This window comes from Erpetoichthys calabaricus, chromosome 1, assembly GCF_900747795.2.
Source record: "Erpetoichthys calabaricus chromosome 1, fErpCal1.3, whole genome shotgun sequence".
Taxonomy (NCBI): domain Eukaryota; kingdom Metazoa; phylum Chordata; class Cladistia; order Polypteriformes; family Polypteridae; genus Erpetoichthys; species Erpetoichthys calabaricus.
This window is the reverse complement of record NC_041394.2, coordinates 184,472,025-184,488,589: the sequence shown is the minus strand read 5'-3', so window position 1 is coordinate 184,488,589 and position 16,565 is coordinate 184,472,025. Positions and strand designations below refer to the sequence as shown.

At 40.7% G+C, this 16,565-nt stretch overlaps 1 protein-coding gene across 1 annotated transcript; it reads left to right on the top strand.

Annotated features, from left to right (window-relative positions):
• The first annotated feature begins 3,382 nt into the window (after positions 1 to 3,382).
• Positions 3,383 to 6,613, top strand: LOC114657871 (LRRN4 C-terminal-like protein). Its single transcript, XM_028809821.2, has 2 exons — positions 3,383 to 3,490; positions 5,394 to 6,613. Exon 2 carries the CDS (start codon positions 5,396 to 5,398, stop codon positions 6,179 to 6,181), a length of 786 nt encoding a protein of 261 aa, XP_028665654.1. The 5' UTR covers positions 3,383 to 3,490; positions 5,394 to 5,395; the 3' UTR covers positions 6,182 to 6,613.
• The last annotated feature ends 9,952 nt before the right edge of the window (positions 6,614 to 16,565 follow it).

The following is a 16,565-nucleotide window of genomic DNA, read 5'->3' as shown; positions in this document are numbered from 1 at the left end:
TCCTATCTGCGCACACCAGGGCGGCCGTGGGCGGATGCGTATGGTGTATTCACTCCATGTTATCGTGCATTGCGCTGTCAGTGTTATTTTGATAAAAGAATTTGAACAATATATAAGAAGCGTATAAATTATTAAACAGTAAAACATTAACATTTAAGAAGTAAAGTTACATGAAGTACTACTGCAGTGCCTTCGGGTATACCTCATTTTTTGTTTGCCCATTACATGCTTAAATGTATAAATGTTTTGGTGCACCTACCCGAGAACACGCGACATATAACCGAGCGTGGGAGAAGCATGGATTTTAAACACGCGTTGAGTTCATCTGCTGGTCTCCCTCGTGGAATAACTGGTAACGTTTGACTAAAATCTACAGCGAGTAAAACGACATTACCTCCTATTTTTTTTTTTACGATCTCTGAGATCTTGCTTTTTTCGGTTCAAGGCTTCATAAGCTCTTTTATGTTGTATGGTGTACTTATCCCAAACCATCATCTTTGAATGTTGCAAGACTTTCGCCTTGTATGTAGATCGGGGTAATTACATTCATTGCATTCCTAGTCTGAATCACAATCTGATTGTATGGGTGGTTACCTGGCACTGTAGGGTTGCCACCCGTCCTTTAAAATACGGAATCGTGCCGGGTTTGAGAATGAAATTGCGCGTCCCGTTTTGAATCAATACTGGACGGGATTTATCCTGTATGTTTTGTATCATTTTTTTTTTAAAGCAGCGTCTCATGCAAATTATCCCACACGCATTTTATGAAGATGCCTCCTTTCCTACTTTGGATTGGGTAATACTTGATGTCATCGTTAGTTTGATTGGTGTTTTCAACTGTCCAGTGAGGAGGGCGTGTCTTTTAAGTACAGTCTGCAAAGTGTTGGCACTGAGATGTTGTGTCAGCGCCATAGTTGAAGCCCCTAACGTTGCGGTCAGCAAGTCGGCTAACATCCGCCATGTGCCGTCTTTCAGTTGCGAGAAGCAGATCATAGAATGGTTGAAGCTGTTGCCCCTAACGTTGCGCCACGGCGTGTGGTTCGTTTATACCTCGTGTCTTGTCATTAAACTTTTATCTCGCGAGTATGTTATTGCAATCCGCAGCGGGAGCGTTTCTATAAACTTAATTGAAAGTTACGTTTTACACCGTGCTTTGTTTCCCTTATGAACATGCTTGTATGCTTAACTCGCTCCGTTCTCAATTGTTTAATTAATTTTTTGCTCTTCGCTGTTTGCGGCTGTTCCTCCATTTCCCCCTACTTCGTTCTTTTATCTCGCGAATATGTTATTGCAATCCTTAACGGGAGCGTTTCAATAAACTGATTGAAAATAGTTTTGCATTTACCTTTTTAGTAAAAGGCGAGCTTTTAAGCCTGAGAAATCACCCCGTAAATGCACACGTTTAATTGGACATGTGTTAATATGTATGGTTACACAGTATTAAAAGACAGTGAACAACGTCAGTTACCTTTCTTCCCGCGTTTGATAAAAGGTGAGCTTTTAAGCCTGAGAAATCACCCCGTAAATGCACACGTTTAATTGCACATGTGTTAATATGTATGCTTACACAGTATTAAAAGACAGTCAAAAATTAACGTCATTTACCTTCGTTCCCGCGTGTGACTCGTGCTGTAAATGTCTTCCTTGTTTTTAGTTCACGTGATTACGTAGGAGGCGTGATGACGCGATACGTGACTCCGCCTCCTCCATTACAGTGTATGGACAAAAAATATGTTCCAGTTATGACCATTACGCTTTGAATTTCGAAATGAAACCTGCCTAACTTTTGTAAGTAAGCTGTAAGGAATGAGCCTGCCAAATTTCAGCCTTCCACCTACACGGGAAGTTGGAGAATTAGTGATGAGTGAGTCAGTCAGTGAGTGAGTGAGTCAGTCAGTGAGGGCTTTGCCTTTTATTATTATAGATAAATGTGTTTTTCAAATTTCTTTTCAAGGACACCCACAATTATTAGCGGGTTTGAAGAGTTAATTAGGGAGCTCTAGAAATCCCTGGGGACGGCCTATATTTTGGATATTGTCAAAAACTTAGCAAATGGCAGATCAGGGGATCCTGAATAAATATTAAGTCTTGCTTGTGGTCTCATCTGGGGCAGTCAGTATCAGTCAGAGGACACTGTTTTTCCTGGTCAGGTCTGATAGACAAAGAATCACACATAAGCAAAAAAAAAAAAAGCTAATTTCTCAGTTCTTGGTATCTGCAAACTCTTCCATTCCACCTCAGTCTGAATAAGATTTATACTCATTTCTCTCTATTATAAAAAAAAATCTTGGAAGGAGACAAGACATGATTTTCTCAGACAGACACTTTCACGTCCCGTGAGATATTGTCAGACACATTTCTTGTAGAGAGAAAGAAACAATATTCACAAACGGGCAGTTATACGTTGTGTTGTCAGGATGTACTTCCAAATATGGAATCAAAAGTCAATGCAATATTGATGAAAAGGTAAAAGCAAAAAAAGATAGAATATACGGACATAGGTGATATGACAGAAGTGTGCCAATGCAGATTACGCAGCACAGCAGCAGCAGCGAGCCAGCAGCTGATCGAGCAAAGAGGAGGTAATAAAAAAAAACTGTATGTGTTTCCCATTGTATCACCGTTTTGGAGGGGGTTTCAGAGGGGCAACCAAGTCTCCTTGGGGTGCGTTCAGCCCTCCTTTTCACAACGCGAGCAGCAGAGACATGGAGTGGCTGGCGCATAGCACAGGGCAGGGGGGAGATGATGAGCGAAGCGAGCAGGGGGCAAAGCCCCCTAGTCTAGGATTAAAAAAAATCTCAGCCATCTTTTTCTAAAAACACTTTTGTTTTTTCTTGGTTAAAGCAAGCTGGACCCTAGCCATGAAGAACTGGGCCAAAGTGAAAACCAATCTTCGGTTGGTATGCCCGTCTATTACCAAAAACACATCCACACACTGGTTGATTGGCAGCTTTAAACTGATCCAATTGCTCATTTCCGGAATGTGCACGTATGCCTGAGTACCTATAGAAAATGAAAACACAGACATGAGGGTATGATGTCAGGTCCACAGATACAATTACCAGTCTTCTGCCACCGTGCCTGGACACCACTAATTGCAACCCAGTAAAAGATGACATAAAGAAGGAAGAATTCAGTCTCTAAAAAGATCAATAGCAAGTGGAAAGTCTGAAAGCAGCGCTGTGACTGGACCTGAAATTGAATCAGGGTTTGTTTTGGGGCATTGCCCTTATAAGGAAGGAGCTCCATGCCTTGCAGAGCTATGGAATGTAAAAGCCTGAACAAAAACGAGTTGGTGCGTGTGAATGGAGGGGGGGGGGTATGATTCACTTGCTATGTAACGGCCTCTGCATTTCAATACAAGGTGGGAGGAGCGCAAAGTGGGCCATATAAGGGGAAATAAGAGCAGGCTTGAAAGAAACGAGGGCAGCACACGGAAAAAAATACTGAGACCCATTTCCATAAAGCAAGCAAGCCAGCCGCAACACAGGTAAGTTGGTGTTGTCGCTTAACTTTGAAAGTCAGCTTTAGGGGCACCGCTAGCCCACACCAGCTGACACTTTTTATGACTAGGATGCCACACAGAGAAGGGTCGAAAGCAGCAACAACTTCAAAATGTATACTGCATATAAAAAATACAGTTTCTCGTAATGAAAATAAGTTGAACGGACTATTGGGTAAAGCGACTTTCTACGTAACCTGCTGGCCCCTTCACTGCAGTGGGTAATAAGCTTTGTGTAATTTACTTTACTTATCTTACTTCAGCTGAACATTGGGACTGTTGTACTCGGTTCCCCACATACAAATAAGCTAACACTGCGTGTCATACATATAACAGCCAATACAGCATACATTTCGCAACAACCGTGCAACAAACACGACTAAACGTGGCCATGAAGAAAGGCTGCTGCCTTTAGGTAAGGTGTAAAAGTGGAGCACAGTCTGTGACAGCTTGGGTCTCAGAACTCGCATAACTAAACAGTCCAAAATCAATGTACATTGACAAACATATAGAAAAACAACTCACCCGCTTTTAAGTAGCTGCTAAAACGCCGAGACTACAATCGGCTGAGTACGGGACAGCCAGGCACGCGCTGCAGGCGGTCCAGAGGGGGTTACCAAGAAGAGCAGCGCGCGTCCTGAGTTGCGGCACTTTAGCCAAATAACCACCCTCCCTAGGTTTGGGAAACCGAGGAAGGCAGCTTACCTGAGCTGATCTAAACATCAACTCGTGTCTCACTGAACACTCATTGGGGCAAGTGACGCAGATGAGGGGTTCATCTGGCTGCACGTCACAACATTATAATTAGGGAGCGCTTGTCGAAAGATTCATTCTAGAAAATTCCACGAGGGCGTAACGCGCGTAAAGCGGTACAGTTTTGAGTTTTCTAGACATTTCTAGACTTCATTGTACAGTATTACATCACCGATCAGGGATGGACACAATATTTAAAATCCATTATGCCTGATTAATAGTTAATGTAGAGATCAAATTCAGAAAAGGCGGCTTTGTTTTCTTTACCTTAATGCTGTTCATATCCAATATGATAAACAAAATGTCATTGCTGGCGAACACAACGGGTTTACCCTGAGCTACGGCAGTAGTGATACATGTATTAATTTCCAACATTCTGCATTGAAAGGATGGCCCAGTGGTGCAGCAGATAGTGTTGGCGTTTTTACAGTACTACACGGGGGTATCCTGTGTGCAGAGTTCAAGCGCTCACCCTTTATTTTTGCTGTTGTTGCGTTCCGCAGTCCAAACACTTTCTATTAGGTTAATGCTTTAATTTTTGAACAGATGGATCTGGTTTTAGGCACAGGGCCTATCAATGCAGTACCACCTGAATGGGATACCAGCCACTACTCTGGGCCGAGGTAACATGCATTTTGAGTTGTGATAGCCATAGAACCAAATAATAATAATAATTAATAAAACCCACACAGACACAGTGAGAATGCGCAGGCTCGACCGAGTCCAAAATTGGATCCAGTCTCCAGGACTTAGTAGGAAGTAACTTTGAACACTGCACCAATACAGTTTGTCAGTTATTCTTTTTGACTTCAGTTGTGTCCATTGGTGACCTCTGTTGTTGCTGGTGGTACTCTGTGAACCTGTATAAGCTATGTGGACAAAATTAGATAAAGCAATTAAGCACATCTAGCATTTTACAATAGTGAGGTGCCATTTCAGTATTTTTTTTTTTTTTTTTTGGCATTTGGTGTATCTTGTAAGATTGTCTTAGGAATCCTCCAGCCTGGTATCCACCTGTCCCACATGTAGATTAATACTTACGAAGAAGGTATTAACAAGAGCATATCAGCATGGTGTGCCTCTAGCTATCTCCTTTCAAAGAAAATGGCTTAAACTGTCTTTTAACGTTTTTCTGCAGCAATGGCACTCCACACTTCATCTCTGTCCTGGCTCCTTTATTCCATGACCTTTGTGGCACTGATGGGCAAGAACACAGCAAACCCCTTGGCACCAGCAAATGCCACCACAGCCAGTACCACACGTTTGGGGAGGATTATCTTTGATGACAAGTTTGACTTCGATTATGAGACAGAAAGTGCTCCCGTCTCTACTGCACCACCCCCTGTTGGACCGATTGCACCTTGTGATTATGACAGGTGTCGGGACGGACAGGTGCCATGTGAAGAGCTAAGAAAGAATCAAAGCTGTTTGTGTCCAGGTGTTTCAGGGCCCAATGTGGTCCCAGAGTTTCCTCGGATCCTTGAGATTACCCAGCAGGGGTCGACTGTCAACGTCCACTGGTGTGCTCCACCATCTACTGTAGAAAAGTATCAAGTTGTATACAGCAGACAGGGTAAAGGCATGAGCACCTCTGTACCCTTGGAGCGGGGTAGCCAGTCAAGAACTGCACAGCTGGAAGACCTGAGTGATGGTGTCTCTTATGTAGTGTGTGTTCAAGCTATAAACCGGGCTGGGTCAAGCCCTCTCAAGGAGAATTCCAACGCCTGTGCTGTTTATAAGTCCACATCAGAAATGAAAAAGTACTTGTACCCTGGACTAATTGGGGGTGTTCTGTTGCTACTATTTTTTGTTGTGATTGGTGTCATTTTGATCTGGCGCCACCACACTAACAGGAAACGCCCGACAGATGTTACTGGACTGACCAATCCTTCCTTCAGCAGGGGCAGTCGAGATGAAACAGAATAGGGCTCTGTATCAGAGACATCTTACATACAGTTTTGGGGGGCCACTCCAAATTAGTTACTAAGGCAGTAAAAATGCCAGGCACATAAACATTGATTTCTTTCATATGCTAAGCATAAGGAAAGTAAATGAACTGGCAGGCCCTTAGAGAGCCCATGTTGAAAGTACAAAAGCAAAATAATAAAGAGCAGCACTGTGAACCAGGATACACATGAGGGTGTAACATGCACTGAGGGTATACCGTGCTGTTGGGCATCGAGCAGCTAGCGCCAACACGTCGGATCACTGGAACTTCTGAATGTCTTAATGAACTCATCGTATATTTATTTATTTGATTATAAAGTGTCTTTGTGTATGTCTGCATTAACATATTGCACTTCATGATTAGTTCTAAGATGTAAATTTTTAAAATAAAGCTTTATATTATTTTCAGTACAGCATTGTGTAAAGCAGATTATGTTGGGTACGGGATTACTTATTTGTAATTGAAAAATCTTTATTTGGTTTACTACTGTATGTTTTCATTATTTATTTAATTTTTTTCCAGGAAGTGACTTTTAGGGTGGCGCAGTGGGTAGCGCTGCAGCCTCACAGTTCGGAGACCCGGGTTCACTTCCCGGGTCCTCCCTGCGTGGAGTTTGCATGTTCTCCCCGTGTCTGCGTGGGTTTCCTCCGGGTACTCCGGTTTCCTCCCACAGTCCAAAGACATGCAAGGTGCATTGACGTTTCTAAATTGTCCCTAGTGTGTGCTTGGTGTGTGGGTGTGTGTGTGCGCGCCCTGCGGTGGACTGGCGCCCTGCCCAGGGTTTGTTTCCTGCCTTGCGCCCTGTGTTGGCTAGGTTTGGCTCCAGCAGACCCCCGTGACCCTGTAGTTAGGATATAGCAGGTTGGATAATGGATGGATGAAGTGACTTTTTTTTTAATAAAAACAGAGCTTACAAAGGTAAATTATTTAAGCTGTTTACTTCTAAATGACTTTCATAATACAAACAATAGGAGAAACTTCCATCCATCCACTATCAATCTTGCTAAATCAGATTCAGAATCAAGGAAGTATGGGACCAATCCTAGTAGCATTGGGCATGAGTCAGGAAACATCCCTAGAAGGGATACCAGTCCATTACTTGGCACACTCATATACATTCATACTTGACTGATCTAGAATTTGCCTAAAACTTTATTTAAAATGTGGGAGGAAAAGTCAACACCTGGATAAAAATCTGTACAGACATGGGAAGAACATTCATATACCATTCAGGCAGTTAGTGTGCTGCAGCAATAGGACCCTTTCTTCTGTAACTGTAAGGCAGCAGTGCTAACCACGGTGCCACCATACCATAATAAACATCCACCCATGCACTTTCCATTATGGTTAATTCTATTATGAAGCTACAGGGTCCAGGATAAACAATATCTAATTTTTGCTTTTGCTTTCATTAAAGTTTTATTTTTCCCCAATGCTGTCATTATTTTATTGTTTTCTTTTATCTGACCTCTCCACTGGTGCACTGTGCATATATATATATATATATAAATATAGAAAACACACAGGGTTGGGCAAAAGTAGGTTTACAGTTGTTCGTATAGAAAAAGACATGCAGGTTATGATTGCTACTTTCACGTACACTTTAATAATAAGAAGAGGAAGACAAATAATATCCATAAATAATATAGTAATTAATCAATAATAATTCAAGAATAAACTCTATTTCACATACTCACAACTGTAAACCTACTTTTGCCCATCGCTGTATACATATGTATATAAAACCCAAACACAATGAAACAGTACAGTATTTATTCAGCACAATACCTCTCCAAAGTTACAAAGTAACAGGTTCTCTTTCATCCACAATTCACTTCACAATACTTCTTCTCTCAGCACTGCACTGGCCTCCCCCAGTTGAGTGCTGCCTTCCTTCCTCCCAGCTCTGAGGCACCTGGATAAGGGATTTCAGTCTTTTTTATTGAGGACTCTGGAGTACTTCTGGTACTAGGGCTGCTGCCCATTGGAAGCACTTCCAGGTCATATGTAAGTCCAATATAGCAGTGTGCAGCTCTCCCTGCAGCGCCCTCTTGCGGCACTCACTGACCCCAGAGGGCTGTGCTGCCGGACTATAATTCCCGGCATTCCCTGCTGTTCCCCAAATGGGTGCCAATATGGAGGGCTGCTGCCATCTAATGCTGGGGGTGGGGGGGAATAAACACCTCTCAGAAACAATGCTTCCCTGTCCTTTTCTCCTTTACAGGGTAGGTACTGGAACCATGTGCAGTCAGAATGCCTGTCCATTTGCACAGGGCCTTTCGTCAGAAATCTTCTCTGTCCGTTCATCCAGTTGGGGAGTCTCTGTTGGGTCTGGCACCTTTCTCGCTCTTGGCCAGGATGCCTGTATGTCCTCTTGTAGCATCCCATCCAGGTAGGGAACCATCCCCTCTCCTGGTCAGGATGCCAGTCCATCCTGTATGCTACCTACTATATATGTATACTGTATAGATAGATACTGTGTGTATATATATATATATATATATATATATATATATATATATATATATATATATATATATATATATACACACAGTATAGCATGTATGCGTATAGGGCTACTTCAGAGAAATGACATGGCCTTAGTAATAAACTGTCACCAACAGGATACGGCATAGAGGGATACTAGGAGGGGATAGTCCCTGAAAAAGTCCTGATCATTTAGCTTTTATCAATATAATGAAATTGTCAGTCCATCTGATCCAATTCTGGGTCACAAGGAAGACTGAATTCATAAAGGTAGTGCTGTGGGCAAATCAGGCTCTGGATAAGGCACCAGCCCATCACAGGAACTATTCATACACACACCTACAGTGTCAATTTGGAATCATCAATCAACCTAATCAGAACAGTTTTGGGTATTCAAATCAAGGACACTGGATCCATGAGGTAGTAGTGCTACCCATTGAACCGCATTCTACACAGGGAATGCTACCACTGACCCCCTGGATGGCATACCAAACCCATACAGTTTGTATCAATCCCTCATTATTATTCATATCATTTATACTTGGCTAAATGAAGTATTACTTTTTTCCACTAGATGCAAGTTTTTGCAAATTCTATATAAATTCTTAATTACTAATAATTTTAAAGGTACTTTAATTTCAGTCTTTTTTACATTTAACAGTCAAATTAAAGAAACATAACCCATGGAGGCCTGATGTATACATACTTCAATGCCCTACTTTTTGCCCTCAGACATTGATTGATATTTTGTTTTAGTGTTAAAAGTAACTAATAATAATGTGGTTGTGGAAAAAATATATATGAGGTGATGCATATTAGAGCAGAGCTTTTTAAGCTACATTTAAGGTATGTTAGGACCACAAATAAGGAGTTAATTGCTCCTGCTCACCTCCATGTCAGCCACATGAAGCTGCCCATGAGAGAAGTTGCTGAAGTGTAAGTAAAACTCTAAAATTCTCAGAGTCTCATCTTATTAAAAATCCTGACAGGGAACTTGTGCAGTGGAATTGTAGGGGATGAATATAAATTCTCCTTTGCAGCCTACTGTTAAAAATATTGCAAGATAAATGTTATTTGTAATGTATACCAACACATGGTTGGAGATATTATTATGGTATTTTGGACCCTTTTGTAGAAGGGATGTCAGTGTTAACGTGTCTTGTAGAAATGCCAAACTAATAAATAGTGAATGGTGCTCAAGAAGCTATTATTTCAAGGATAATGGTTGGCATCAGGGAGCTTTTTTGGCCCTCACAATGCCTCCTGCTTTTGGTTATCTGGTCTTTACAAGATCTAGCACTTACATTATAAGGGGTTATAGTATTGTAAGGGGTTCAGTATTGCTGGGGCCCCCCGTGCCACCAGGGAAGCTCTTCAGAAATAGCCTCAGCAGTTCTGTAGAGCTGTCCTAAGCCAAGAATTAGATTGAAGCAGGAACCTGGAAGTAGTCCCATCAAAAGGTTAGAAGCACATTCCAAATACCAATCAGGTGAACTTTGGAGTGAGATGTTGAGTCACAGGGCAAGGGCTCACCTTGCAGGAAGAAAGAAAAGCCAGTGGCATCAGAATGAAAGGGTAAGAGAAGTGAGAACAGTTATTGCCGGTAATTAAGTGGTGGAAAAGTGGATCAGCTGCCCCAGGGGTCATTCAGGGCCTATTGGTACTGAGTAAGGTGAAATTCTTGCTTGAATGTCCAACTAACATGCAACACAGCAACGTTTTCTGGTGCTTTAATAAACAAGAATAACACATCAGCTTAAATGATTTAATTGACTTGTTTCTGTGAGCAAAGGGACCCTCAAGTACCAATGTGAACAGACAGGTGTCACCAGCAGACAGCAAGTCTTGCCACCTTATATTATCTGATATGGTAAATCCTAAAGGAGGATAGGGTTTATTATTTTGTTCATTCTTGTGTCACATGTATCCATTCTGTTTTATTTATCTTTGTATGATTATTTTTTTGTTAATAAAAAAGTTTTTTTTTATTTGGGTGGGGGTTGAATTTTGGTTAAAGTTTGATTTGATTACATGGATTGTTATCTGCTTTTAATCAATACGATAAAATAAAATAAAACAAACTTTTTTACCTTTTACATGGACTTGTTTTTCTGGATTTGGTATTGGCTCTCAAGCACCCTGCAAGGTGTACATTAGATTCACTATACAGTAGCAAAAACAAAGTTATAGAGAACAAAACATTCTGTTCCCATTTGGAAATGTGAAGGGTCTCAAGTTTCAGCAACAGTCAACTCCCTCACAAGTTTTCATAGATAACATGCATTAAAAAAGGTTCATAGACTGTGTGGTTAGGGTTTAAAATAAATAGAATGGCAGTAAGGTATGAGTCATGGTGACTAAAAGCAAAATGTGTGTAGCATAAACACTTTGTATTACCTTATTTAAACGTTTTAGAAACATTAATCCAGGAAATAATATAGGTTGTCATCAAGGTGAGATATATGGTCTTTTCATGGGATTAGTTAAGGGTCCCAGACTTCCTGGGGACCAACTAAATCAAAATTATGGAGGGTCCCTAAAAACCTGCTTAATACCTGTAATGGGATTAGTTAAGGGTCCCAGACTTCCTGGGGACCAACTAAATCAAAATTATGGAGGGTCCCTAAAAACCTGCTTAATACCTGTAATGGTTTCATAAATCTTTCACTGCTTTCACTGCTTATCAAATATTGCTATTATGATTTTGACACTAAAATAACAAAAACAGAAAAAAGACACACAAAAACAAGCCAAAATAGTGATTGGTCTCACCTGAAGACAAGCCTGACCCCAGACAAATGGGAGGCTTTAGACCTGACTAGGCCACAGAATGAAGAATAGGCTTTTAAACTTCAAAAATCACAAGAAATGTTGCAAAATTTAGTTCAAGGCTCAGAAAAGGGAGGATAACTATAAACTCCTGGCTTGTGGAGGAAAGGGCAAACAAAGAGTCTTTATAAAAGAGGATATTTACTTAAAAAAGAAAAAATACAAGGCTCAAAAGAGCAAAAAGGAGTTACCTGAAAGGCATTCTCACAGAGACCAAGTCCCAAAGACCCCATCCAATAACAGAATCCAATAAACAAAAACAAAAAGTTATCAAAACCGGTAAATTCAATTAACAAAGCAATACTTTATCATTGAAGAACTCACTCAACTAACCTCCAGGAACTTGCTTCTTAGCCTGCTTTTAATAGAATGGGAGTGATCCCTAGTATTGGTGCAAGAAGAGGTCCTGCCCCTAGACATTCCAACCACAAAATATTAAAAACATAGTAGAATATGATTAACTATATAGAAACAAAATAATAGACCCAAAATAATTCTGACAGAAAAAAAATAATTAGAGAAATAATACAAATAAATAACAATATTAACAGAAAAGATTGTAATGAATGAATAAAAAATGAGCAAAAAAGACATGAAAAAGAAATTTCTACATAAGCAAGGAGAGGAACTAAAACATAACAAAAAATGGCTAAAACATAACATCTGCAGCAGAGAGCAGAAAGTTCTTCAGAGGCTGGACAGGAAGGCAGCTGTCTGCGAGTGCTTTAAAGACTGGACTGGGCTTAGAAGCTTGAGTGGCTGTAGCACATTTAGAAAGGGAAGATAGTCCAGTCTTTAAATCAGGAAAATTCAAAAATGATGGCAAAGACTTTCAAACAAATCTGAGCCCCTGTTTGAGGGGTCACCACAGTAATGACGAAGAGTATAATGGTGAATACTGATACTTGTTATGTTTCACCCAGGGTTCCTCACCCGGCTGCTTTTCAAATTCCTTTTTAATGTCTTTTTTGTCCATGTTTGATTAATGTATTGAGTTAATATTGTTATTTATGTTAATTATTTGCATTATTCTGTTTTTTATTAGTTTGTGTATTGTTATTCTTTTTATGCATCAACTGTCTGGGGGCTGGACTATAATTTGAAAAAAAAAACATGAACGAATTCCCATGCACACTGCATATATCTTATTTATAGTGCAAAAAACATGAAAGAACAATACAATATTTAAAATGAAGAACAATTTTAACCAACATAAACTTTCCAGTAGTTCAATGAAAAGTGTGGGTCTGCTTTTGGCTGATGAGATAGTCAATGTCCGGTTCCATGTTTGCCACTGCCAGTCGTAACAAGTAATGCAAGTGTGCATCAGTTAAGTCTGGATCTGGTTGGAGATTTCAGATGTTTAATTCGGGAAAAAGTCTGTTCACAGACATACAGTTAGGTCCATAAATATTTGGACAGAGACAACTTTTTCTAATTTTGGTTCTGTACATTACCACAATGAATTTTAAATGAAACAACTCAGATGCAGTTGAAGTGCAGACTTTCAGCTTTAATTCATTGGGGTGAACAAAATGATTGCATAAAAATGTGAGGCAACTAAAGCATTTTTTAACACAATCCCTTCATTTCAGGGGCTCAAAAGTAATTGGACAATTGACTCAAAGGCTATTTCATGGGCAGGTGTGGGCAAGTGCGTCGTTATGTCATTATCAATTAAGCAGAATAAAGACCTGGAGTTGATTTGAGGTGTGGTGCTTGCATGTGGAAGATTTTGCTGTGAACAGACAACATGTGGTCAAAGGAGCTCTCCATGCAGGTGAAAGAAGCCATCCTTAAGCTGTGAAAACAGAAAAAACCCATCCAAGAAATTGCTACAATATTACGAGTGGCAAAATCTACAGTTTGGTACATCCTGAGAAAGAAAGCAAGCACTGGTGAACTCGGCAACGTAAAGACCTGGACGTCCACGGAAAACAACAGTGGTGGATGATTGCAGAATCATTTCCATGGTGAAGAGAAACCCCTTCACAACAGCCAACCAAGTGAACAACACTCTCCAGGGGGCAGGCGTATCGATATCCAAGTCTACCATAAAGAGAAGACTGCATGAAAGTAAATACAGAGGGTGCACTGCAAGGTGCCAGCCACTTATAAGCCTCAAGAATAGAAAGACTAGATTGGACTTTGCTAAATAACATCTAAAAAAGCCAGCACAGTTCTGGAAAAACATTCTTTGGACAGATGAAACCAAGATCAACCACTACCAGAATGATGGCAAGAAAAAAGTATGGAGAAGGCGTGGAACAGCTCATTATCCAAAGCATACCACATTATCTGTAAAACACGGTGGAGGCAGTGTGATGGCTTGGGCGTGCATGGCTGCCAGTGGCACTGGGACACTAGTGTTTATTGATGATGTGACACGGGACAGAAGCAGCTGAATGAATTCTGAGGTGTTCAGAGACATACTGTCTGCTCAAATCCAGCTAAATGCAGTCAAATTGATTGGGCGGCGTTTCATGATACAGATGGACAATGACCCAAAACATACAGCCAAAGCAACCCAGGACTTTATTAAAGCAAAGAAGTGGAAAATTCTTGAATGGCCAAGTCAGTCACCTGATCTTAACCCAACTGAGCATGCATTTCACTTGTTGAAGACTAAATTTCAGACAGAAAGGCCCACAAACAAACAGCAACTGAAAGCCGCTGCAGTAAAGGCCTGGCAGACCATTAAAAAGGAGGAAACCCAGCATCTGGTGATGTCCATGAGTTCAAGATTTCAGGCTGTCATTGCCAGCAAAGGGTTTTCAACCAAGTATTAGAAATGAACTTTTTATTTCCAGTTATTTAATTTGTCCAATTACTTTTGAGTCCCTGAAATGAAGGGATTATGTTAAAAAAATGCTTTAGTTGCCTCACATTTTTATGCAATCATTTTGTTCACTCCACTGAATTAAAGCTGAAAGTCTGCACTTCAACTGCATCTGAGTTGTTTCATTTAAAATTCATCGTGGTAATGTACAGAACCAAAATTAGAAAAAAGTTGTCTCTGTCCAAATATTTATGGACCTAACTGTAGGTGCTACCAAAGATGGTTGCCTCTTTAAGTGCATGGTTCCTGAGATTAAGATATGTCTCAGAGGGGAGAGATGCATAGAAATTAGTAAGGCTGCTTGATTTGAATGCGTCTTTCAGAGAGTCACAATTCTGTAGTTCAGCCAATTCCATTTGGTAAATCGGATCAACAATTTCAATGTCAACAGAAAATGGGTTCCGGAAAAGCTGGATGTCCTGTTCATGGAGATGAAGCTCTTTAAATCTCATTTGAAACTCCCTTTGCAACATTTCCAGTGAATCCACACATTTTTTATTTTGGAATGCAATTGTTGGTTTCTTAGCCAACAGCTTTTGAGTAATGGGGAGATGGCAGAAGTTTTCCTCTTTCACTTATTTAATGAGGAGGTCCAATTTTACTTCAAATGCTTTCACATGTGAATGCATATCACAGATAAGCTTCCCCTTTCCTTGAAGTTGCACATTGAAACTGTTGAGTAGCTCTGTTACATCTGTCAGAAAGGCAAGGTGCCATTTCCATTCTGCATCTTTAAGCTCTGGTACAGGGGTGGCAAACTCCAGGCCTGCAGGTTTTCATTCTAACCCTTTTCCTAATCAGTGACCAATTTTCACTGCTAATTAACTTTTTCCATCCATCCATCCATTTTCCAACCTGCTGAATCTGAACACAGGGTCACGAGGGTCTGCGCCACTGTGCCGCCCCTATTAACTTTTTCCCCATCACTTTAATAGCCCTGTTAGAAGAGTTCAGCCCTCTGAATTGATTCTTTTCTTCATTAAATGACAGCCAGGCAGAAATGAGATGTGAAACGAGCTAACATGTGACCATCTAAACCGGGGGTTCAAACTCCAACCAATTTCACTCCAATCACTTTCTTAATGAGAAGCCAATTCTTGCTGTTAATTAAACCCGTTATTTAATTCCATGGCTTGTTGCTGCTCTCGTTCTGCCACAGCACACATTTCGAACTCTGTTATTTTTCTGTTCTTTCTAAGAGCACCGTCAAAATGTTTTGGTGACCTGAGAGATCAACCTTACCAAGACCATCACCTCTCTTTAATTTCAAATATTGTGTAATGGGCACAGGGGAGCTGGTCATGTGGTGACTTGTTTTGTGTCTCATTATTGTTTGGCTGCTAATTAAAGAAAAAGAAACAACTATGAGGCCTGAGTCAAGTTAATTAAAAGAAGTAATCAGCAGCAAAAACTGATCACTAATTAAGAAGATGGTAAGAATGAAAACCTGCAGCCACTGCGACACTCAAGGCCTGGAGTTCGCCAGCCCTGCTCTGGTACTTCTTTGTTTTTTGAAAGCAGAAAAGCAGAAACCTGTGGAAGTAAGTCATAAAAACGTTTCAAAACTCTCCCTTGACTCAGCCAACGGACTTCTGTGTGGTACAAAATATCTTCATAGGCAACATTCAGCTCAGACAGAAATTCCTGAAACTGTCTGTGGTTTAGTGCATGAGCCCTAATGAAGTTAACACAGGAGACCACAAGTTTCATGACAGAGTCCCACTTCAGTAATTTACAACATAGCGCTTGTTGGTGGATAAGGCAGTATATGGCTATTGGACGTGAATGGTTGTGTTGGTCCATCTCTTGGTTAATGCGTGCAACCACTCCTTTCATAGACTCCACCATGCTAGGAGAACCATCAGTTGTCACACTGGCTAGTTTAGCCCAGTCCAGCTCCAAGTCATTCACAGTTTGGTGAACCTTTTCATAGATATCCTCTCCTGTTGTTCCTTTGATGCTTTGCAGTGCAGCAAGCTCCTCTGTGACTTCGAAATGATCACGTATGTCCCACGAATGAAAATTAGAATTTGTGCAGAACCACGAACATCATTGCTTTCATCGAGTGCCAACGAAAAATAGCAATGTTTTTTTGAGGAGTTTTGCAAAAGCTGATGCAAATTGTTCCCCTTTTCTTCAATCCTTTGTGTAATTGTAGGTCCTGAAAGACACATCTCTTTGGCAACAGAAAGAATGCATTCTTTAAC